General features: G+C 45.7%; 1 protein-coding gene across 1 annotated transcript in view; it reads left to right on the forward strand.

The window, feature by feature from the left end:
• The window catches only part of HHATL (hedgehog acyltransferase like), a 70,816-nt gene extending 53,091 nt beyond the window's left edge, over positions 1 to 17,725 (forward strand). The window contains exon 11 of the mRNA XM_082258023.1: positions 17,442 to 17,725. Coding sequence (XP_082114149.1) covers positions 17,442 to 17,563 — 122 coding nt within the window. The 3' untranslated portion in view covers positions 17,564 to 17,725. The remainder of the gene's footprint in view (positions 1 to 17,441) is intronic.
• The last annotated feature ends 8,426 nt before the right edge of the window (positions 17,726 to 26,151 follow it).

The following is a 26,151-nucleotide window of genomic DNA, read 5'->3' on the forward strand; positions in this document are numbered from 1 at the left end:
TATATATATAGGAATTTTTATTTATTTTTTACTAGTAATGGCAGCGGTCTGTGCTATAAACAAAAAAGGCCTACAATTTTGAAAAAAATAAAAAATAAAAACTTTTTTTTATACTTTCTGCTATTATATCTAATAAAAAAAATCAAATTTCCTCATACATTTAGACCAATATGTATTAGGCTATATATTTTTGTTAAAAAAAAAAAAAAAATCCCAATAAGCATATATTGATTGGTTTCCACAAAAGTTATAGCATCTACAAATTATAATATATATAGGAATTTTTATTTATTTTTTACTAGTAAAAAAAGCATTTTTTTTTTTTACTTTCTTCTATTATATCCAATAAAAAAATATATAGGAATTTTTATTTTTTTTGTTACTAGTAATGTGCTATAAACAAAAAAGGCCTACAATTTTGAAAAAAAAAATAGTTTTTCCTGTCTGTCTCCATGGCAGCCTACGTGTGGGGTTAACCCCGCCTCCACTCCAAGGGTATAGGACCCCCCTCCCATAAATTTCAGCTCTCAGGTACAGCAGGTGTTCATTTTTTGTCCTCCTCCAAGGACCTACACTTCTGATGTCTTACTACGTCCAGCTTACCTTAGGATACTTTGGATGGTGTCTGCATGTCCAGAGCCCAGCCACGGGCGGGTGAGTGACATTTAAAATCCCCTGCTCTCTGCGGTTGACTGAAGCTTGATTGGCATTCTCTGACATGGGTCTGAAGATTCGCATTGCTTCCCTTCATGGCAGCGGTATTTGTTATTTATGTACGCTTTGTTTGTCTCTTTTTCTATCACTGTACAATTTGTTTGTTTGGCCCAATGGCGCTGGAACGCTTCCTGCGTTCCAGCAAACCCTTCCTGCGTTCCAACAAACCCTTCCTCTTCCTCCTCTGCTTCTAGCGTCCAATCGGTAGACGCTTCGTGGTCCCGCGCATGCGCAGTGCGCCGCGAGCGAAGTCGAGGCTTGGTTCGCACATGCGCATTAGCGATCGCGGCCGCATCACCGCTGACGTCATTCCGGCGGGAGATTTAAACAGCTGACGATTCCCCTGTACTTTGGGAATGTACTGTGGGCGTTGCGGCAGCTTCCCAGTGTCTCTGGATTCCTTGCTACAGGTATGTGCAATGGAGACTTGACTGCAGAGGGGGGGGGGGGGCGGAGGGTTGTCACCTCACAATGTATCACTGACATGGTGTCTGATATGTATTACCTTTCTTTATCAGTCTGGTTGTTTGGCCTGAAGTATGGATCCTGCGTCACCGCCCTCCTGTGGCCAGCCCTCTCACAACAGGTGGGTGCTGGCATTTTTCAGAGGGGGGGGCGGGGAGGGCTTGCTGGTCCCTAGGTCATGGCTAAATCCAGTGTCTCCCTGATTTTCTCTTTTTTCCATCAGCTCTCCCAGGCCTGATTTACCACAAGAAAGAGACCCTGTCAGACCTCGTGGGAGTTCATCCTCCAGATCTAAACGCCGTGAATCTCCATCAGGGAGTAGGCAGCAAGGGAGACGCTCCAATTCCTCCCCCAGACACCATACACGATACCAGAGTCACCGCACACACCAGAGAGCCTGTTGGGGTTGTGGGGCGCATGTCCCGGAGGACAAGTCCCTATGTGAGCCATGTTTTGCTCATGCAGCCGGTGAGAGAGGGCAAAAGGATCAAAGATTGGAATCTCTAGTGAAGAGAATAGTACAACAGTCCCTGAAAGAATGGGGTACAGTCCCACCACTTGGTCCCACCACATCCAGTTCTCCAGGGGAAGTGCAGGAAGATCAAGGCCCCTCTCAACCGAGTATTACTTCTGCAAAGTCATCTGACAGTGATTCGGAAGAAGAAGGGGCTGTAGGCGGCTTTGAGTTCGCCCTAGTTTCACCCCTGATCAGAGCCATTAAAGAAGCTCTCAGATGGGAGGATCCTGTGTCTCCTCAGAAAAAGCAGCGGAAGTTCTTCAAGCACCTTGGTAAGTAGCGTATCAACTTCCCTTCCCTCTCTGAATTACAAGAGGTGATTACTGGAGAATGGAGTAAAGGGGATAGTAAGTCTTCCTTATCCTCCAAACTTGGGAAATTATATCCCTTTAAACCTGAAGATGTCGCCCGTCTGGAATCTGCTCCTCTTGTGGATGCGGCAGTTACAAGATTAGCAAAGCATGTCACTTTGCCACTAGATGACGCGGTCTCTTTCAAAGACCCTTTGGATAGGAAGATAGATCTGGACCTAAAGAGGATCTTTGTGACGGCCGGCGCGGCCTGCAAACCTGTGATGGCATTAGCAACAATGTCTAAAGCCATGGAAGTCTGGGTTTCCGATATAGAATCCAAACTTGGAAGTCTCTCGGAAGAAGCCGTAGAAAGTTCCCCTATTCACGAACTCAAGCTGGCTTCAGTGTTTTTAGGAGAAGCATCTATTGATGTTCTGCGTCTTCTGTCCAGATCGATGCTATCCTCAGTAACAGCAAAGAGGGCCTTGTGGCTTCGCCCGTGGATTGCAGATCCAGCTTCTAAACAGGCATGGTGTAAGATCCCTTTTGAGGGTACTTCCCTTTTTGGAAACAAACTAGACAGCGCCATTGCCAAGGCTACTGGCGGAAAGTCAGGTTTCCTCCCGCAAGACAGACGACTATTTGGTCAGAAGAAGCCTCAACCTAGGAGGCAATACACGGAGAGATCGAGAGATGCACGCTCTTACAAGCCTAATAGAGATTTCCGAAGAAACTGGAGAGGTGGTCAATCCTCTACTCGGAGGTCATCAAAAAATCCAGCGCCTGCTGGACAAGATTCCACTAAATCTTTTTGAGATTGGGCCCGTCCAGGCATGTCAGGTGGGGGCACGTCTTCTCCATTTTCAGCATGTCTGGGCGGCCTCAATCACGGACTTTTGGACCGTCAGGACGGTCTCTACAGGCCACAGATGGTCATTTCTGGCAGATCCAGTTCCAAGATTCATCTCAACTCATTTACCCTGTCTAGAAGAGAGAAGAGAAGTCTTGCTCGCCTATGTAGACGCTTTGGTGGCTCAAGGAGCGGTAGCTCCGGTTCCGGAACAAGAAAAATTTCAAGGGGTTTACTCACCCCTCTTCTTAGTCCAGAAGAAGAACGGGGCCTGGAGACCTGTTATAGATCTCACATACCTGAACAAGTTCATAAAGAACGAAAAATTCAAGATGGAAACACTCTCAACTATTCAAAGGGCAGTACTGCCGGGAGATTGGCTCGCCTCAATAGATTTAAAGGATGCGTATTTTCATGTACCTGTGGCAACCGACTTCCACAAATATCTTCGCTTCTGTGTTCAGAATCAGCATCTGCAATTCATTTGCCTACCCTTCGGCCTGTCTACCTCACCCAGAGTATTCACCAAAGTTCTTCTAGCAGTGGTAGCCTTCATAAGATTGAAAGGTATACGTCTACATCATTACTTAGACGATCTTCTGCTTCTGTCTCAAGAAAAGGATCAGTTATTGGCACACAGAGATCAGGTCATATCGACCCTCAAAGAGTTTGGCTGGCTGCTAAACCTACAAAAGAGTCAGCTGGAGCCTACTCAGCGCCTAGTCTATCTTGGGCCGCAATTCGACACCGTCGAGAATTCAATCTCTCTCCCATTAGAGAAGATACCGGTAGTGAGGGAGAGAATCCTTCCGGCTCTTTCCTCTCCTCGGCTGAAAGCCTCTCAGTGCCTCAAAATCATTGGCACCATGGTGTCCACGGCTCCAATGGTCAAATGGGCTCTCTGGCATATGAGGCCCTTCCAAAAAGGGTTCCTACAACAATGGAACACAGAAGAGAAAGATCAGTACATCCATATCTCCTCCAGCATGAGATACAGTCTTCTTTGGTGGCTGCAACGCAGGAATCTGCTCAACTGTCATTCTCTGGTTCCAGTCTCATGGACTATAATCACAACAGACGCCAGCAACTCAGGTTGGGGGGCTCATTGTCTGACAGAGATGACACAGGGGAGATGGTCTTTTCAGAGACACACTCCAGTCTCCAATATACTGGAACTCCGAGCAGCCTACCAGGGTCTTCGATCTTTCCAACACCTGCTAGAGGGGAAATCTGTAATGATTCGGATGGACAACACCACGGCAGTGTCTTATGTGAAGAGACAAGGTGGGACACGGAGTCTCTCTCTGCTACGAGAATTAGACCCGATCATGTCCTGGGCCCAGACTCACCTGGTAAACATCTCGGCAGTTTACATCCCAGGTTCACAGAATGTTCAAGCGGATTTTCTGTCCAGGGTCCAGTTGAACCACAACGAATGGTCGCTCCATGTGGAGTCGTTCAAATGGATTCTGTCGTTGGGAGTATCTCCCGAAGTCGATCTGTTCGCCTCCCCTTGCAACCACAAGTTGGAGAAGTATGTCACGAGAGGCAAGTGTCCTCAAGCTTACGGGACAGATGCACTAACCGACAGGTGGGAGTTCAGCAGGGCTTACGCCTTTCCTCCAGTACCCATCATTCTCAAATTCCTGCAAAGACTTCAAGCGGAAGATGTGGAGATAGTGATGGTGGCGCCTTTCTGGCCGAACAGGCCATGGTTTCCGCTACTCCTACAACTGAGTTACCGGGACCCGGTCCCTCTTCCCCTCAGACCAGACTTGCTTCTTCAGGGAACATCAGTGCACCCCTGTCCTGCAATTCTCCGGTTGACGGTCTGGTTCTTGAGAGGGAAAGGTTGGAATCGCTCGGCTGCCCATCTACAGCCATTTCCACCTTGATGAATGCTAGACGACCAAGTACTAATAAAGTATACTGTAGAATCTGGGCAAGATTCATGGAGTCTGCATATCCTGAAGGTATGTCTTCCTCAGTCCCTGGGATTCAAGAAATACTAAGTTTTCTTCAGGCTGGTCTGGATATGCCCCTTTCAGTGGCAACTCTTAGAGTTCAAGTTTCGGCCTTATCGGCCTTCTCCGGGGTCATGTGGGCCCAACACCCACTAATCCAACAATTTTTCAAAGGAGCAATCAGGCTCAATCCTCAGAGAAGACCTAGGTTCCCGAAATGGGATCTACCTCTTGTCCTAAATGCCCTCTCCAAATCGGGCATAGATTCCTCTTCTTCTATCAAGGACCTGACCATCCGAACTGTCTTCCTGGTAGCCATTACTTCGGCTAAAAGGGTCTCTGAATTAAGTTCTCTCGGATGTAAAGAACCATTCTTGACTTTTTTTCCGGATCGGGTAGTACTGATACCCAGGCTGAATTCAAATCCGAAAGTCACCTCAGTGTTTCACCAGAATCAGGAGATTGTCCTGCCTACTTTCCGTTCATCTAATGAGTCCAATCCTCATCCGTTGGATGTAGGAGAATCCTTAAAAGCCTATCTTCAAGCAACTGCACCATTCAGGCAGTCTGACAACCTCTTTGTCCTGTTCTGGGGAAAGAACAGAGGTAAACCTGCTTCATCTAGGACTATCGCTTCATGGATAGTGGCAGCTATCCAACAGGCCTATAGAGCTGAGGGGCTGGCTCCTCCGGAGGCGGTGACGGCGCACTCTACAAGGAGTATCTCTACTTCCTGGGCGGCTTCGCGGCACGTGGCTCCAGATGTGATTTGCAGAGCGGCTTCGTGGTCATCAGTCAGTACTTTTATGACCCACTATTGTGTAGAGCCTGCTTCTCTGTCCTCAGTTAATTTTGGTTTGACTGTTTTGTCTGCAAATAGCATGAATTAAAATTTTCTTTGCTAAAGCATTCCCACCCGTGTGGAGTGAGCTAGTTATTTCCCACACGTAGGCTGCCATGGAGACAGACAGGAAAACGGAAAATTCCTATCATACTTACCGTAATTTTCCTTTCCTGATAGTCTCCATGGCAGCCGGAGTACCCACCCTCTCGTCTTGGATTCGGCTAAGATATGGAACACCTGCTGTACCTGAGAGCTGAAATTTATGGGAGGGGGGTCCTATACCCTTGGAGTGGAGGCGGGGTTAACCCCACACGTAGGCTGCCATGGAGACTATCAGGAAAGGAAAATTACGGTAAGTATGATAGGAATTTTCCGTTTTTTTACTTTCTGCTATTATATCCAATAAAAAAAAAAATTGAAAATCAAATTTCCTCATAAATTTAGGCCAATATGTATTCGGCTATATATTGTTGGTTAAAAAAAAAAATCCCAATAAGCATATATTGATTGGTTTCCACAAAAGTTATAACGTTTACAAACTATAATATATATAGGAATTTTTATTTATTTTTTACTAGTAAAAAAAACATTTTTTTTTTACTTTCTGCTATTATATCCAATAAAAAAAAAAAAAAAAAAAAATCGAATTTCCTCATACATTTAGGGCAATATGTATTCGGCTATATATTTTTGGTTAAAAAAAATCCCAATAAGCATATATTGATTGGTTTCCACAAAAGTTATAACGTTTACAAACTATAATATATATGTAGGAATTTTTATTTATTTTTTACTAGTAAAAAAAACATTTTTTTTTTACTTTCTGCTATTATATCCAATAAAAAAAAAAAAATCTAATTTCCTCATACATTTAGGCCAATATGTATTCGTCTATATATTTTTGGTAAAAAAAAATCCCAATAAGCACATTTTGATTGGTTTACGCAAAAGTTATAGCGTCTACAAACTATAATATATATGTAGGAATTTTTATTTATTTTTTACTAGTAATGGCGGCGATGTGCGCTATAAACATAAAAGGCCTACAATACTTTCTGCTATTATATCCAATAAAAAAAAAAAAAAAATCTAATTTCCTCATACATTTAGGCCAATATGTATTCGGCTATATATTTTTGGTTAAAAAAAAAATCCCAATAAGCATATATTGATTGGTTTCCACAAAAGTTATAACGTTTACAAACTATAATATATATAGGAATTTTTATTTATTTTTTACTAGTAAAAAAACATTTTTTTTTTTTTTTACTTTCTGCTATTATATCTAATCAAAAAAAAATCTAATTTCTTCATACATTTAGGCCAATTTGTATTCAGCTATATATTTTTGGTAAAAAAAAAAAATCTCAATAAGTATATATTGATTGGTTTCCGCAAAAGTTATAGCGTCTACAAACTAATATATATATAGGAATTTTTATTTATTTTTTACTAGTAATGGCAGTGGTCTGTGCTATAAACAAAAAAGGCCTACAATTTTGAAAAAAATAAAAAATAAAAACTTTTTTTATACTTTCTGCTATTATATCTAATAAAAAAAATCAAATTTCCTCATACATTTAGACCAATATGTATTAGGCTATATATTTTTGTTAAAAAAAAAAAAAATCCCAATAAGCATATATTGATTGGTTTCCACAAAAGTTATAGCATCTACAAATTATAATATATATAGGAATTTTTATTTATTTTTTACTAGTAAAAAAAGCATTTTTTTTTTTACTTTCTTCTATTATATCCAATAAAAAAAATATATAGGAATTTTTATTTATTTTTTACTAGTAATGTGCTATAAACAAAAAAGGCCTACAATTTTGAAAAAAAAAATAGCTTTTTTTTACTTTCTGCTATTATATCCAATAAAAAAAAATAAATAAAAAAATCAAATTTCCTCATACATTTAGGGCAATATGTATTCGGCTATATATTTTTGGTTAAAAAAAATCCCAATAAGCATATATTGATTGGTTTCCACAAAAGTTATAACGTTTACAAACTATAATATATAACGGAAAATTTATATCAAATACTTACCGTAATTTTCCTTTCCTGATGGACTCCATGGCAGCATACGTATCGGGTTTGGCCCCGCCTCCAAACCTACCCATAGGACCTCACTCCCATAAATCTTTGCTCCTGTTCAGCACACGTGTTCTGTAACTATCCTCCACAGAAATCCGGGAGGGAACTCCTGCTGCCATGGAGTCCATCAGGAAAGGAAAATTACGGTAAGTATTTGATATAAATTTTCCGTTTTCCTGACAGACTCCATGGCAGCATACGTATCGGGAAATAACTCGCCGTACACACAGGGTGGGCAGGTGCTGAACAGAAAAGTTTAATGCATTTTGTCAAACAGACAGGACTTGCAAACCGAAATTCACAGAAGAAAGAGCCGCTGGCTCAACACAGTAATGGGATAAGAAAGTGTTAATAGAGGACCACGACGCTGCTCTGCAAATGACTTCAGGAGCCACATGTCTGGATACTGCCCAGGAGGTAGAGATGCTCCGCGTCGAATGAGCTGTAACTACTGCTGGAGGGGTCAAGCCCTTAGCCCTATAAGCCCACTGGATGGTCTGGATGATCCAAGAGGAAATGGATCTCGTCGAGGCTCTTGAACCTTTGTTTTTTCCATAGAAGGTAACAAAAAAATGTTCTGATTTTCTGAAAGAGGAAGTGGCATCTAAATATTTCTTAATACACTCTCCAACATCCAGCGGATGAACCGAAGATTCTTCCTCTTCCTGTCTAAAGGTTGGTAATACTGTTTCTATGTTTTCATGGAAGACAGAGGTCCTTTTTGGTCTCGCATCCAGCATGGGGATGAGCACCACTCTGTCAGGAAAAAAGGTTAAGAAAGGCTCTTGTGTCCCAAAGGACCCAATTTCCGACACTCTTTTTGCTGAGGTTATAGCTACCAGAAACACTGTTATCAGTGTAAGCTCTCTTATGGTTAAAGAATCAGACATGTCTTGAATCTGACTCGCCAGGAAATCCAGAACTAGTGGCAGATCCCACTTGGGAAACCTGGGTTTTCTCTGAGGTCTGATTCTCACTGCCCCTTGGAAGAACTGACGAATTAGGGCATGAGTGGCCCAGGAGATCCCTGTAAAAGCGGAAATAGCCGAGACCTGGACTCTGAGCGAACTCACTGATAGAGGCAAATCCAGTCCTGATTGGAGAAAGCTCAATACATCCTGGATCTTAATTGAAGATTGAGGATCAGGCCTTGTATTCAGTTGTGCAGAAAATTTTTCCCAGATTCTCTGATACACCCTGTTCGTTGAGCTTCTTCTAGCACTAAGTAATGTCGAGATTGCCGTTTCTGGACAGCCTAAAGCCTGTAACCTCCTCCTCTCAACATCCAAACCCTGAGATGTAAACGGTCTGGGCACGGATGGAGTACAGACCCCTGGGACAACAGATCCGGTCTGAAGGGTAGCGGGATTGGGTCTCGGACACTGAGTAGCGTCAGAAGGGGAAACCATGGCCTGTTCGGCCAGAAGGGAATCACCGCCACTACCTCCACTGGCTCCGACCTGAGTCTCCGAAGGAACTGCAACACAATCGGAATTGGTGGGAAGGCGTATGCCCTGTGGAATCTCCACTGATCCGAGAGTGCATCTATCCCTGATGCTTGTGGATCTCTGAATCTTGAGTAGTACTTCGGCAGTTTGTGATTGCAGGGGGAGGCGAAGAGGTCTACCTCTGGAGAAAGCCCCAATGATAGGATCCAGTTGAACGTTTCCTTGTGAAGGGACCACTCGTTGTTGTCCAGATCCACTCTGGACAAGAAGTCTGCTTTGACATTCTGGACTCCTGGAACATAAACCGCTGAAAGATTCGAGAGATTTTTCTGTGCCCAGGACATAATCGGCTCCACTTCCCTCAATAGGGACCAGCTGCGTGTTCCCCCTTGTTTCCTGATGTATGCCACTGCTGAGGTGTTGTCCAGGCGCAGCATGACAGGTTGGTCTTTTGTCAGGTGAGCAAATGCTCGAAGAGCTTGGAATGCTGCTCGGAGTTCTAGTATGTTGGATACTATTCCTCGAGTGGAAAACTCCCACCTGCCCTGTGCCACCTCCGACAGACAGTGGGCACCCCAGCCTATGTTGCTGGCGTCCGAGGTAACCACTACCCACGGAGCTGGCCTCAGAGAGTGGCAGTTCAGCAGGTGGTCTCTGCATAACCACCAGGGGAGACTCGCTCTCATTGAAGGGGTTAAGAAGATGCGTTGATCCAGATGCCACGTATCCCATTGCTGAAGGAATCCCTTCTGAAAGGGTCTCATCCTCCACAGGGCCCACTTCACCATGGGGACTACTGCGACCATAGTCCCGATCACCTTCAGGCATTGACGTGCCTGAAGATGAGAGGATGAGAGGGCAAAGCGAATCCTGTCTCGAAGAGTCCCTATCTTTTCCTCTGGAAGAGAGATAGTCGCCTTCTCTGTGTCGAACAGAGCGCCCAAGTAGATCAGGGACTGAGTTGGAATCAGGTGACTCTTCTCCTTGTTGAGTAACCAACCAAACTTCTGGAGAGTGGACACGACCTGCTCCAGATGAACTAATAGTTGGTCTCTGTCTTGGGACAACAGGAGTAGATCGTCCAAATAGTGGTGAAGACGGATACCTTTCAATCTCAGTAGGGCTACCACGGCCAATAAGATTTTTGAAAAGGTCCATGGAGATGTTGAGAGCCCGAATGGGAGACAGATAAACTGAAGATGTAATCCTCCCACTTCGAACCGGAGAAACCTTTGAAAATCTTCGTCCACAGGGACATGAAAGTAGGCGTCTTTCAAGTCGATGGACACCATCCAATCTGCCGGCTGGACTGACTGCTGTATGGACAACAGGGTCTCCATTTTGAACCTTTCTTTTTTTATGAATTTGTTCAAGAAGGTCAAATCTATTACTGGTCTCCATGATCCGTTCTTCTTTTGGACCAGAAAGAGCGGAGAATATATTCCTTGGCCTCGCTCGGACTCTGGAACGGAGATGACAGCCCCTTGAGCAATGAGAGCTTCGACGTAAGAAAACAAAATCTGACGCCTTTCTTCTAGGCATGGTATGGCAGTAGGCAGGAACCTTGAGCCTGGCCTCTCCTTGAAGACCCACTTGTGGCCTGAAGACACCGTCCTGACGGCCCAGGGGTCCTGAATCGAAGCCGCCCAGACATGTCGGAAGGAGCGTAGACGCGCACCCACCCGACATGTCTGAGCGGGCCCACCTTCAAAAGGACTTAGTGGGCTCACGGTCCCCCGAGGAGACGTTCTTTGTCGTCTTCCTGGAAGACTGTCTGGATCTCCAGTTCCGGTTGAACTCCCGACCAGGTCTATAAGAACGAGCTTCCCTGGCCCGGTCAGGCACAAATTTTCTGGTAGGCTGTCCTTTCTTGACGTTGAACTGGCGCCGATCCTGGGGAAGAAACCCAGACTTACCGCCTGTAGCCCGGGTTATGGCCTCGTCAAGTTTATTCCCAAAAAGGGAGGACCCCTCAAAGGGAATACGGCACCAAACTTGCTTTGATGCCGGATCCGCAACCCAAGGGCGGAGCCAAAGAGCTCTCTTAGCTGTGACCGAGGACTGCATAACTCTTGCCAATAGACGGATCAAGTCTATGGAAGCCTCCCCAAGGAACGACGCGCCCAGCCTAAGCTCCTGGATTGGAGCGCTTCTGGCCACCTCCTCCGAAACCGATCTGACCGATTCGTCTACCACATCAGCCCAAGACTCCATGGCTTTGGATAGAGCAGCCAAAGCCAGGACTGGTTTACAGGCCATACCTGCTGTAAGGTAGATTCTCTTCAAATCAGAGTCCATCCTTCGGTCCAACGGGTCTTTAAATGAGACCGTATCCTCTAAGGGAAGGGTCACGTGCTTGACCAGTCTCATGACTGCTGCGTCAACTAGGGGAGGAGACTCAAGATGTTTCACATCATCCTCTTTGAAGGGGTAAAGTTTAGCCATCTTGGATACTAAGGAATTCTTTCGTTCCACCTTTTTCCACTCCTCCAAGATGATTTCACCCAACTCTCCCAGGAAGGGAAAATTAACACGCTCCTTATTGAGCTGTTTAAAGTACTTCTTCTGCTTGGGAGGGGGAACAGCTGACTCTTCCCAATTTAAGGTCTCTCTGACCGCTTTAACCAGGGAAGGCACCAAGGTATATTCAAAACCCAAGCAGGGATCTTCATCTTCAGAGTCGCTACCCGACAAGAGCATCGACTGATGGCTTGTGTGGGCCGACTCGAAATCTTCCTGTACCTGTAGTGCTACAGGGGAAGGGCTTGGGGAAGCGGTTGCAGTGTCTTGAGAACGACTGACACCCAACTCTGCCAAAGAGTCCTTTACCACTCTCTTGACCAAAGCCTCAATGCGTTGATCGGAAGTATCCCTTTCTCCCGCAGCCTGGGAGAAACATCTGTCACAGAAAAGCTTCCTCTCCGGGACACTAGCGCCACAGCCCCTGCAACCTGCTTTGTCAGGTCTCTGTGCGTGGCTGGCTGAAGTGGACGCTTTTCGATGATGTGAGCCCGAACGGGACTTTCCAGTAGAGTGCCGGTGGCGAGAGCTTGAGCGCCTTTCACTTCTTTGAGAAGAGTGCCTAGTCTCTGAACGAGGAGGGCTGTGAACAAGAGAAAAAACAGAAAACACAGACAGGAAGCTAGGAACACTTGAGTTCCTACCCCCACCCCCTATAACCCACAACCCCACCAAGAAGCCCCAAATACCTGTTAGGGGCGGGCTGACCACCGGAGGGCAAAGTAGCTTCCATTCTGATGCTGACCTACAAGAATGAGCCGGACAGCATGTCAGAAAAACCAGCAAAGCGGGGGGGGGGGGGTTGCTCCCAAACTGGGGCCAGTACTCACCAGGAACCAAGGTTAGCAGGCAGAGCGGCAGTGCACAGCAAAATGACCACAAAAACGAACGATTTTCGTATGTGTAACACCCAGTATCAGCAGTGTGTACAAACACAACACTGCTGACAGCTCTGGGGTTTAAATATGGCGCCTGGTGACGTCATCAGCGATCGCCACCGACGCCAGCTTACTGCGCATGTGCCGTGCTTACACTGCGCATGCGCGAGAACCAAGCCTCGTTCCCGAGGCGCCGCACATGCGCAGTAGCGCGCACCGGAGGCCGGTCAGGAAGTGAATCGCTGACCGGCCCCGGACCACTAGCCACCAGGGAAGGCAGGAGAAAAACCAGGTAAGACATAAAGGCACGAGCAAGCAATAATATAAACAAAATAGCTGCCATGGAGGACTTTGTACTCACGGACCGCAGATCACCAGGGATGGATGCACACACCGGACTTATCTCATTCTTAGGGTACCGGCCACCCGCAGCAGCTGGGCTTTTTGGCCAAGGCTGCATACATCTTCGCCCCTACTCCATACCCCGCAGCAGCTGGGGCTTATTGGAGAGCTCCATACCCGACTGGTAGAGCCATCCATCACCCGGAATCCATCTTCAGGTAGGATATCAGGTAATCCTTTGGAGGACAAAAAAAGAACACGTGTGCTGAACAGGAGCAAAGATTTATGGGAGTGAGGTCCTATGGGTAGGTTTGGAGGCGGGGCCAAACCCGATACGTATGCTGCCATGGAGTCTGTCAGGAAATAGGAATTTTTATTTATTTTTTACTAGTAAAAAAACATTTTTTTTTACTTTCTGCTATTATATCCAATAAAAAAAAAAAATCTAATTTCCTCATACATTTAGGCCAATATGTATTCGGCTATATATTTTTGGTAAAAAAAAATCCCAATAAGCACATTTTGATTGGTTTCCGCAAAAGTTATAGCGTCTACAAACTATAATATATATGTAGGAATTTTTATTTATTTTTTACTAGTAATGGCGGCGATGTGCGCTATAAACAAAAAAGGCCTGCAATACTTTCTGCTATTATATCCAATAAAAAAAAATTGAAAATCAAATTTCCTCATAAATTTAGGCCAATATGTATTCTGCTATATATTTTTGGTAAAAAGAAAAATCCCAATAAGCATATATTGATTGGTTTCCACAAAAGTTTTAGCATCTACAAACTATAATATACATAGGAATTTTTATTTATTTACTAGTAATGGCGGCGATCTGCGATATTGCGGCGGGCATTTTGACTCTAACTGACACCTTTGCCACTTTTTGGGGACCAGTGACACTAATACAGTGATCAATGCTAAAAATATGCACTGTCACTGTAATAATGACACTGGCTGGGAAGGGGTTAAACATCAAGAGCGATCAAAGGGTTAAATATGTGCCTAACCAGTGTTTTGGTGTACACTGTGTGCTGCTTTTCCTCAGGGAAGTGATGGATTTTGGGAAAGAAAATCTAACTTCCCTGCTGACAGGACAAAGCTGGATCACATACCTAGTATCTGGCAGAGCTGCGGTGGGTGTCGGTGGTCAACCGTTGACCAGCATCTGCTGTGTCTAAGCACTCCTAGCCGGAGGTGCTGGATCATGTACCTAGTATCTGGCAGAGTTGCGGTGGGTGTCGGTGGTCAGCCGTTGGCCAGCATCTGCTGTGTCTAAGCACTCCTACCCGGAGGTGCCAGATCACGTACCTCGTATCTGGCAGAGCTGCGGTGGGTGTCGGTGGTCAGCCGTTGGCCAGCATCTGCTTTGTCTAAGCACTCCTAGCTGGAGGTGTCAGATCACGTACCTAGTATCTGGCAGAGCTGCGGTGGGTGTCGGTGGTGAGCTGTTGGCCAGCATCTGCTGTGTCTAAGCACTCCTAGCTGGAGGTGTCAGATCACGTACCTAGTATCTGGCAGAGCTGCGGTGGGTGTCGGTGGTCAACCGTTGACCAGCATCTGCTGTGTCTAAGCACTCCTAGCCGGAGGTGCTGGATCATGTACCTAGTATCTGGCAGAGTTGCGGTGGGTGTCGGTGGTCAGCCGTTGGCCAGCATCTTCTGTGTCTAAGCACTCCTACCCGGAGGTGCCAGATCACGTACCTAGTATCTGGCAGAGCTGCGGTGGGTGTCGGTGGTCAACCGTTGGCCAGCATCTGCTGTGTCTAAGCACTCCTAGCCAGGGGTGCCAGATCACGTACCTAGTATCTGGCAGAGCTGCGGTGGGTGTCGGTGGTCAACCATTGGCCAGCATCTGCTGTGTCTAAGCACTCCTAGCCGGAGGTGCCAGATCACGTTCCTAGTATCTGGCAGAGCTGCGGTGGGTGTCGGTGGTGAGCTGTTGGCCAGCATCTGCTGTGTCTAAGCACTCCTACCCGGAGGTGCCAGATCACGTACCTAGTGTCTAGCAGAGCTGCCTTGCCGCCGTACATGTAAGAGATACGGCCGGCAAGCGGTTAATCTCATTTACCCCTTTCATAGCCCCTCTCAATCCAATCACCCCAGAATGTGTAGTTGTTGATTGTCCAGGAACCGGATGGGAGCTGTAAAAGTTGTGGAACGTTACTGTGCACATTTTGGACAGAGAGGACAACAAGTTGGAAGTAGCATGAAAGAGGCCATCTACGTTGAATTGGAACAACTATCTGTAAGCAGTGGTGAGGGTCTTCAGCACCATCTGTCTTCCATATATTATGCCGATTTAACATCTCTACCCTGGCAATTTGCCAACAATTCACACCATTAGCCATGTGAATTGATTAAGTAACAGCTAAAAAGACTTCCTGAAACCAAGGATGGGATCATGTAACTAAAACGTGGGTTCCTTATCTTCTACACTTTCCATCTGATTCTTAGACAACCAACATCTACATAGTCCAAGGCGAATGGGTGAAGGCACCTGTCCTAACTGTGTGAATATAAATGTTGGGGTATTTTCTTGACACTCATTACCACTGAAGAAGTGCCTTGGCCAAGCTAGGAAACCTCTTTACCATTATAGAACAAGTCCAGTTGGATGTAACTGGCTACTACTATATTTACACCATGACTTGGATACATGAGGACCTTCACAGACATGACTGAGGTATAGCCGATATTACGGCTGCTTTACCTTAACAACCCAACCAACAACTACCAACTGAAAACAAATGACACCATCAACTTCTTGGGTTAGAAATGCCATAGCAGCCATTTTATTAAACCAAATACAATTTTGTTACATAATAAATTGTTTTAAATTTAACTGAACAATAATGACCCAAAATCAGTACAGTGACTAACCTTGTCAACTAACCTCGTCAACGTCTAGGGCAGGGATCCTCAAACTACGGCCCTCCAGCTGTTGCGGAAATACACATCCCATGAGGCATTGTAAAACTCTGACATTCACAGACATGACTAGGCATGATGGGAATTGTAGTTCCTGAACAACTGTTGGCCCATAGTTTGAAGACCCCTGGTCTAGGGTCTTGGAAGGCCACTTATATTAACCAGCTGGCTGTATCTACCTTCAAAATAGACTTCAAGGCCCTCAGCCGCAACTACACCGGCTCGAGGACTATTACTATTAAGATACCATCGATACAGCCAAATGACCCTTTGCCATTACCATCTTAAAATGTTACCAAGGTGGGTACACCCATACCCGAGATGGGCCCCACCCCTCCATTTACACCTTTTAAAATCGTTACAGCCTTCCAAGACCCTAAGGCTACATTCACACCTGGGCGTAGTGTTTTTTTAACGCGATTTTACGGCGATTTTTACCTCGCTTTTACTGCGTTTTTACCGCGTTTTACAGGCGTTTTTTGTGCAGGCGTTTTTAGATTGAATAGAAACCAATGGAAAACGCCTGTAATCTGCCCAAAAAGAAGCTCAAGTACTTTTTTGAGCGTTGGGCGTTTTGCTCACAGCGTCAAAACGCTCAGATGTGAACAGGGGCCATTGAAATGAATAGGATTTGTCTTGTTGGGCGTTTTGAGAGCTGATCCTAGAGCAGAAAAACTCCCCCAAAACGCCCCAAAACGCCTCCATGTGAATGGAGCCTAAGACCCCTGCCCACTGCTATGACAAAAACTCTCGAAAGCCGACACTCCCAAACAATATCTGCCCCCCCAGTCCATCCCCGTCCTGGGCGATCCCTTGAACAACATTACCTTAAGAGCCGGTTCACATACAGGCGACCCGACTTGCCGGGGCGACCTGTGAAGTCGTGGTGCACAGCGCGCACCGCGACCTCGGAGAGACATGCACGGACTTCATATCATTGAAGTCAATGCAGGTCGCTCCAGGTCCAGGTCGCCCCAAAGTGGTACAGGACCCTTTTTCTAAGTCGGAGCAACTTGTGTCACGCATATTAGAACGGGTCCTGTGCTAATCTATGGCAGGCGATCCACGGCGACTTGTCAGGCGACCAGGTCGCCTGACAAGTCTCCCCAGTGTGAACCGGCTCTAAAAAGTAGAGCCCTACAAGAACCCAAAAAACAATAATAACCACAAAAAACAGGGGAGGGAGAAGCTAGTTCCACGCCGTCCTGCTCCGAGTGACTCCTAGGACCCCAGCACCACCCTTTTCCATCCCATTGACTCCACCCTGCCCCACCCTACCTGTCTCCAATCAAAACTGGCCCTATGTCTACACCAAATTTATTTATTTAACCCCTGAAGTTCTCCCATCCTTTACTGCTAACCTAGTCATGTCCAGCCTTCTGCCTAATGTTGCCATCCATCTCCAGGCCATTTCTGTAGATACAGTAATTGATCAGCATTAATTACAAAACGATCACTGACACACAATTACTGGGCAGAATCATTTGCAAATGACAACTAATCCAGCCATTCTAAGGTCCTTGTTTTTCTTCCGTTCTTTGATGTGTTTTGTCCTCCTCTCCAGGTTTCCCGGTCAGCACATTGTCCATCTGGTTTGTGACCTATTGCGGAGTTCAGCTGATCAAGGAGCGAGAGCGAGTTCTGGCCATAGATGCAGAGAAGAGCGAGAAACTGAAAGCTGCCTGATTCTGGGGCTTCTCCAATAGGCTCGAAGCAGCTAGCCGCCACCCTGGGCAGAAGAGCCGGAGTTTACTCCGCCCTAGAGCACCGCTACAATCCAACCTAATGCACAATACCAATCATCAACCCCGACAACTGTGTAGATTTAATAAATATTTTCTATAAGGATCTTGTGTATACGTTCAGTTCTTATTAGGGTAGTGCAGATATATTAAAGTGAATGCAACTTCCCTTAACGGAACCCTCACACTTCTTCATTGTGTTGTGGTGCATTAAGGCATTTTAACCCCTTAACGCCAGCGCCTCCCAGCTCTTTAACCACTTAAGGCTCCATGTACATGGGACGCTGGAAACGGCCGTTTAGGAGCAGTTGGGCGTTTTTTTCAGAAGCCCCTGAACCCATCTACATTTTATCTTATCTGTCCATGTACACCAGGTCGTTTACAGTCATTTGCAGGCAGTTGCGTTCAGGGACTGTTTTTAGAACGCAATTATTTGCGTTCGAACGTGTGTTTCCCGGCGTTACAAACGCGTCCGAACGCGTCTGAACGCGTCCGAACGCGATGACCCGCGTTTAGCGTTCGCGTTTTTCCATTTTAAAGGGGAATAATTTTTTTGACCTCTAGGAACGCTTCTAAACGCAAACGCCCGCAAACGCCACTAAACGCCCGCTAAACGCGGGTACAAACGCGACTGAACGGACGTTTCAAACGTCCTAAAAATTCCAGCATTCAAAGGGACTTTTAACAACGTCCCGTGTACATGGAGCCTAAGCCCCGGAGGATTTGGCTGCTCAAAGACCAGGGCCTATTTTGCTATTCGGCACTGCGTGAGGACAATTGCGCGGTCGTGTCCAAATGAAATTGACGTCCTTTTTTTCCCACAAACAGAGCTTTCTTTTGGTGGTATTTGATCACCTGTGCGATTTTTATTTTTTGCGCTATAAACAAAAAAAGAGCGTCAATTGTGAAAAAATAACAATATTTTTCACATTATTATAATTTTATATGAAATTCACTCAAAAAATGTAAAAATCTAAATTTTTTAACATTTTAGGCCAATTTGTTTTCTGCTACATATTTTTGGTAAAAGAAAAATCGCAATAAGCGTATTTTTATTGCTTTGCGCAAAAGTTATTGCGTTTACTAACTACGGGAAAGATTTATGTCATTTTTATATTTTTTTTTTTTAACTAGTAATGGTGGCGATCTGCGATTTTTTTATTTTTTTTTTTTGCGAGACTGCGACATTGCGGTGGACAGATCAGACCCCTAACTTACATTTTTGACACTTTTGGGGGTACCAGTGACATTACTACAGTAATCAGTGCTATACATATGCACTGTTATTGTAAAAATGACACTGGCAGGGAAGGGGTTAACTTTATTGGTGATGCAGGGGTTAAGTGTGTCCCTAGGGGCGTGCTTCTAACTGTCAAGGGGCGTGGCTTTTGATGTAACCACAGAGACATACGATCCTACATAGCAGGATCGTATAGTCTCTGCAGTTACACCAGGGAGAATGACAGACGGCTGTGTTTACATCAGCCGCCTGCATTTCTCCCTCTCCAGCGGGAGATCGCGAGTGGCCGGCGGACATCGGAGCCACCGGTCACTCACGCGGGGATGTCAGGGAACGAGCGGGGACGGGAGCGTGCCTCCGGCGGCGCGCGCTCGCCCCCCTACAGGCTCCTGGGCGATCGACGTAGTACTACGTCGCTTTGCCCATGAGGGGCTGACCACCGCAGTAAATGTACTTGCGGCGGTCGGCAAGTGGGTAAGAGGTTGTTTATGCCGGGAGGCGGGCTGGGTTTATGGTCATGTGACTGCCATGATTGGCGGTCACAGGATTGGAAAGCTCCTGATCGCAAGTAGAGATTGGGATTTTTCCATTAGCCGGCAGTTACATCAACAGACCGCCATTCTCTCTCCACAGGGAGCGATCACGGGTGCCCGGTGGCAATCGCAGCCACAGGGCTTTGTACATCAGCTTCCCCTGTGGCGAATGGGGGCTGGCGCACGCTCCCAGGATTGCTCCCATGAACCGCTGTACAGGTACGGCAATTCGTGGGAACCTGCTGACCTGCCGCTGTATATAGGCGACGGCTGGCTGGCAAGTGGTTAAGGACTGATCCCCCGCTCCTCTTGCACAATTGGCACTTTTGAGGAGTGGGGGGGGGGGTAGCAGGTACCCGATTTTGACAGGTACCTGCTTTCCACTTCCGTTCTGAGCACCGCGGTGCTCGGCAATGGAAGTTCTCCTTCCTCCCTCCCCCATGCAGTCTTCTGGGACACTGACAGGTCCCAGAAGACTGCATCCACCATTCAACAATGCACAGCGCAACTTGCGCATGCGCAGTGGGCACCCGGCTGGGAAGCCGCAAGCTGTCACAGCTGGGTGCCCATAGTGAAGATGCACCGCTGGACCATGGGACAGGTGAGTGGCTGTTTTTAAGTGAGCAGCTACACTTTTTTGTATGAACAAAAAGAAGAGGGGCCCCTAAGTGGAGACTTTTAATGCATTTATTAATGTGTAATAAAACACTCACATTGGTTCAGGGTAACAAGTAACAGGTTGGCACCCTCCTGGGTGTTTCCAGGGTGGGGGGTGTACATCATCCAGTGAGCGCCGCCATCAGAAGGAAGCGTGTTCCCTCTTCACCATAGCCGCCAATTGCGGTGGATGGAGCAGGAGTGGGAACGAGGCTTGAGAGTCACAACAGATGAAACCGAGGCTTGGAGAGCGGTTGCAATTGCAACCGGGCCCCATGCTCCAGGAGGCCTGTGCGGCTCCCCTGTACACCTGGATAGGAGGGGTGGCGGGGGCAGCATGTAGAGAAATCACTGTCCTCCTTTTTCCTCCTGTAGCTGCAGGAGGAAAATGGAGGAGATTGGTTCCTCTGTATGCTGCCCCCGCCACTCCTCCTATCCAGTTCACTTGTGTTCTGCTGTCTCTGGGCCCCTGTGTGGCCCCTGTGTGCTCCCCTGAAGGTTCTAATTATGCCTCTGCTCTATGGAATCCAGCCCTGCATGTTACACAGAGGAACAACAAGGAAGAAAGGTATTCACCTTGCAATTTATGCTAAAATGCATGCAGAGCAATAGGGGGGAAGGCAAGTAGGGTGTAGCCCAAACCTCTACTTTTTTTTCCATTAATGTGTCACATACCGGTATGAGGAGCTGAAGATGATGAGGGTGGCCTCTTGCACAATTTGCATCTGAGGACTTATAAAGTTTGAACCAGGGACTGCTAGGGCAATCGCAATGGAAGGGCTCAGGTGCCAGGAAGCTGGATCTGCAGACTTGTTTTTGGGAGGGTTGGTATAAGGTAAGCAGAAGTGCAGCGATGAAGACAACCCAACCTAATCCTGACCAGAAGAGATCAAAGCCAAGTCACAAGCTGAATTTAATAACGGCCATACGGTAAGCCACCAAATCACGAGCAGGTTTAAGGTCAGAGACGAGCAGAGGTTGGCAACGTGTGGGCAATCAGGTACAGAACTGATAGATAATATCTTGTCTAGGCTGAGGGCAGTAACACAGGTAGGCAGCAGATATAACACGCAGGGGAAAGTCCAGAGATCGGCCAGGTGTAAACCAGGTCAAAAACAATTGCTAGAACAACTTGGCTATGACTAAGGCTGAAACGCGTAAAGCCCTGCTTTATTTTGTACCACATCTGGATTATTAAATGTATTAATTGCGAAAGATCGAGCTGCCGGCTTTTCTTTTATCTAAATGTTTGCTTGAGTGCTAGGAGGACACTGCAAGCCAATGCACCAACCGCTCACCACCTCGGGGAATTACTACAGGTGTTTTCTACTATATCACGTGTGTCAAACACAGGGCCCGCAGGCCAAATCCGGCCCTCAGGGCCATCTCATGTGGCCCTTGCACGTCTTCTGCAGCTGTGGCACCCCCCTCGTCTCCGTCCCGCCTTGTTTCAGCAGTCGGAAGCAGAGAGGATGACAGAACTCCTCCTACAGATCCTGCACCTCTCTGTGCACTTGCAGCACCCCCTGGTCTCGTCATTCAGCAGACTCTGGCAACTGACTCTAGCCCTCCTCTGGTTCTGCTCCAGACCCTGCACTTTCTGCTTCCCAGCTTCCCGGCAGCAGCACAAGGGGGGGGGGTGCACTCTGATGTAAGGGAGGATGGAGGATAATTGACTTCTGATGGGGGGGGCTCTTGCCCGCTGCTTATAATTATTATGAGAATAATACAACTCTGTGTTAGCTGGTCAGTTGAAAAGGAGGGTCGCACACCACTGGCATCATCCATAAAACTTTTTTGGAGACTGCTCAGACAGAACACCATGGCAGAACCAGTTTCTTGTGGATGATACCAGCGGTGTGCTACTCTCCTTTTCAGACTTGCATCACCTGCTACAGGGGTGAGAGGGCACCATGCCAGGCTGTACCCGTCCTTCACAGCTTAAGTCTTCGATTAATAAAAGCCAGTAATAATTGAATACAGAGGCAATTATTTAATATGATATACAGTAAATACATTTATATAGTCTTACAGATACAAACGGCCCTTTGAGGGCAACTATAATGCTGATGCAGCATGCAATTAAAGAGTAACTCCACTTTCTCCCTCCATTGTTTTTTCTTTCTCTCTCCTTCCATCCCTCTTTCTTTCTTTCTTTCTTTCTTTCTTTCTTTCTTTCTTTCTTTCTTTCTTTCTTTCTTTCTTTCTCTCTCTCTCTCCCTCTTTCTTTCTTTCTTTCTTTCTTTCTTTCTTTCTTTCTTTCTTTCTTTCTTTCTTTCTTTCTCCTTCCATCCCTCTTTCTTTCTCTCACCCTCCCTCCATCCCTATTTCACTCTCCTTCCATCCCTCTTACTTTCGTTTTCATTCTTTCTCCCTCCCTCCATCTTTCTTTCTTTCTTTCTTTCTTTCTTCATCCCTTCTTTCTTTCTTTCTCCCTCCATCATTTTTTCTTTCTCTCTCCCTCCATCCCTCTTTCTTTATTTCCCTCTCCATCTTTTTTTCTTTCATTATATTTCTTTCTTTCATTATCTATCTTTCTCTCTCCCCCCCTTCATTCCTCTTTCTCTCTCCATCAGTCCCTCTTACGTTCTTTCTTTCTTTCTTTCTTTCTTTCTTTCTTTCTTTCTTTCTTTCTTTCTTTCTTTCTTTCTTTCTTTCTTTCTCTCTCCCTCCCTCTATCCCGCTTTTTTTCTCTTTCTTTCTTTCTTTCTTTCTTTCTCTCTCCCTCCCTGCCGCTTTTTTTCTCTTTCTTTCTTTATTTCTTTCTTTCTTTCTCTCACCCTCCCTCCATCCCTCTTTCACTCTCCTTCCATCCCTCTCACTTTCTTTTTCGTTCTTTATCCCTCCCTCCATCTTTCTCTTTCTTTCTTTCTTTCTTTCTTTCTTTCTTTCTTTCTTTCTTTCTTTCTTTCTTTCTTTCTTTCTTTCTTTCTTTCTTTCTTTCTTTCTTTCTTTCTCCCTCCATCTCTCCTTCTTTCTTTCTCCCTCCATTGTTTATTCTTTCTTTCTTTCTCTCTCCCCCTCTCCATCCCTCTTACTCTCTCCATCAATCCCTCTTACGTTCTTTCTTTTTCGTTCTTTCTCCCTGCATCTTTTTTCTTTATTTCTCTCTCCTTCCATCCCTCTTACTTTCTTTTTCTTTCTTTCTTTCTTTCTTGGCCAACGCAGATATTTTATTTTAAAATATAACTAAAGGCAAAACGTTTTCTTTTAGTTTTGGACAGAATGGAGCGGTATTAAATTGCTTGTCAGATTTTATTGCTGTCTGTGCCCCCCGTTACGGGGATTCACCCTCTCTGTTTTTCCTGTTTACCATTTTCTAAAAAGTTAAAGTAAAAGAAAATCCCACATTTTGGGTTGTCCCCAGAAAAAGTAACAGAAGCGAAATCTTCCAATGACCTGGGGGGACCAAGAAATTCCCTTAATTTGCAGTGGTTTCCTCTCACTTCCTATTTGGCTATGAGACAGGAAGTTAAGCGAAATCTTTACAATGGGACACAGATGGCAAAAAAAAAAAAAATGTTGACAGGAGTTATAACCCTCCCTTACTCTATCCAAAATAAATTACTTTGCATCGACAAGCACTAGGTGTCAAGGAGCTTTCAAGCTGGAAAGGCAATTCCTTTTTCAATCAGTAGATGGCGCTCAGTCAGTTTGCTATCAGCTACAGAAGGAAGAACATTATACAGAATGTGAATTCCAGGCAGATCATAATTAGCAGTTCTATTGATTAACTGCGTGTCATACTACCAAATAAAATTGACACACACACTATTAAACAAAAATTAATTCAAAGTACATGGTATGATTGCAAATACAAAATATTTGTTTAAGTCAATTAAACATTAGAAATCAAAAACAGGTTGAAAAAAAAAAAAAGAACTAAAACCACAACAAAAAAAATGATCACCTATTGATGTTGTCACCGATCACATATTAGTGTCGTCACTGATCACATACTACTGTTTGTACCGATCGCATAGGTCCAGAAGGACATGGATGAGTGAGTTTGGGATGGAGGAATTTGACTAACCTGCACAGAGTCCTGACCTCAACCCCATAGAACACCTTTTGGATGAATTAGAGCGGAGACTGCGAGCCAGACCTTCTCATCCAACATCAGTGCTTGAACTCACAAATGTGCTTCTGGAAGAATGGTCAAACATTCCCATAGACACACTCCTAAACCTTGTGGACAGCCTTCCCAGAAGAGTTGAAGCTGTTATAGCTGCAAAGGGGGGGCCAACTCAATATTGAACCCTACAGACTAAGACTGGGATGTCATTAAAGTTCATGTGTGTGTAAAGGAAGGCGTCCCAATACTTTTGGTAATATAGTGCATTTCGGACTTACATTGTCATTTACTATATGTTTTTGATTTATGCTGTATATCATTTTTTGATGTGCTGCACTTTTTTTTTTGCACATTTTCAGAAAAGCACAGACACAAGCACGTGCCGCTTTGACCCTGTGAACTGTCCAGCCCTCCTGACACTATAGGTTTAGACATATCGCGCATATCCTAAAATGACACAATGCAGATCTGTTTTAACTCTTTAGATTTGCTTTACTCAAAAGAGAAGGCTTAAAGCGAAATTCCGGGCAAAAAAAAGATTTAAGCTAAAAATACCCCTGGGACAGTCAGGGCTAGTGCATTTAAGCAACGATAGCCTCTGAACTGTCCCCTGTTTCACTTACAGTACCTCTAAGAAGAAATACTTACCTTGAAAATATCTTGTCCAGTGCTGCCATCTCAGGTGTGGGCAGCTGAAGCCGGAGCGTCCCTTTTGGTGTCCTCTTCGGTGACATCGGAGTCCCAGAATGCCCTGCTCGTCACTTCTGGGGGGGGAGCGTCAACCCTGAACAGCTTCTGCGCATGCCCAGAAGCTGTTCAGCAGGGAATGACGCACCTGCACAGGAAGTGACGAGTGACACCGGTGCAGGCGCATTGACTCCTGGGATTGATGACGCTCAGCTCCCAGGAGTCAATGCAAGGAGGAAGTGACGTCGTGGGCCGTGTCGGCAAAAGGAGGAAGAGGAAGGAAGGTAAGTATATTTTCATTAAAAACAAGGTAAGTGAAACAAAAAACAAATTTTAATTATCCAATTCTTTTTCGGGTGTTTTTAAGCTAGCGGACAGTGCAAACTTCATTTTTAGGGTGGAACTCCGCTTTAAAGGAAGTTTTTTCAACTAGGCCCTGGGTAAACAGCTCTTGGAGCATATGATCAAACTTGAAGAATCCCAAGTAACTGATGAAGTCCGTCTTTTCTTGGTCATCAGGGTGCATTGGCATCTGGTAATACCCGTTCTTCAGATCTAACACACTAAACCATTTTGCTACAGACAGACGCTCCAAAGCATCTTCTATCCGAGGGGTGGTGTACTGATCAGGTATAGTTCTTTGGTTTAGTGTTCTATAATCGATATGGTTCTAAATGGTTCTATTCTTCTTGTGTACCACCACAATAGGGGATGCATAAGGGCTTCTGGATTCCCTTAAAGACCCCAGACTTCTTCAGCTCTGCTAAATGCTCCCAAAGGTCTTCAAGGTAACTCAGAGGGATCCGCCGAGCTCTCTCCCGGAAAGGTTTGTCTTCACTCAATCAAATTCGGGGTTGGGCACTCTTGGCACAACCCACATCAAAGTCATTCTTAGAAAATGTTGCTAGCTGGGTTGGGTTTTGATCCTCTCCTTCCACTTGAGAGGCATAGTAGGACATTGAACTTGGAATTCTCCTTCCCAGTCCTCACCAGTGGCCTTCTGAACCAAATCATCCAATGTCACAGGAATTGCCGAACTCACTCATCCTAGCACCATCCGAGGGTTCAGGCTGGCATAACGTTTTGGACACTGGCCGGGACCCCCCTCCCCGGTTTTCGACAACATCTTTGTGGGCACGATTTTGGGGAACAATTCTTTTGGGGAGCTGATAGCTGAGCCATTGAGGAGAGTGGGAGAGCCTCTTCTCTCATGCACATTGCTGGATTGTGATCAGGCTCAGGTAAGTATGAGGTGGGGCTGGGGGTAGGGTTGCCACCTTTTCTTCAAGCCAAACCGGAACACCTTAGTGGCCTGGGACACCTTTGGGTGCCCAAGGAGA

The sequence above is a fragment of the Pelophylax lessonae genome (assembly GCF_965119305.1).
Source record: "Pelophylax lessonae genome assembly, chromosome: 5".
Classification (NCBI taxonomy): Eukaryota; Metazoa; Chordata; class Amphibia; order Anura; family Ranidae; genus Pelophylax; species Pelophylax lessonae.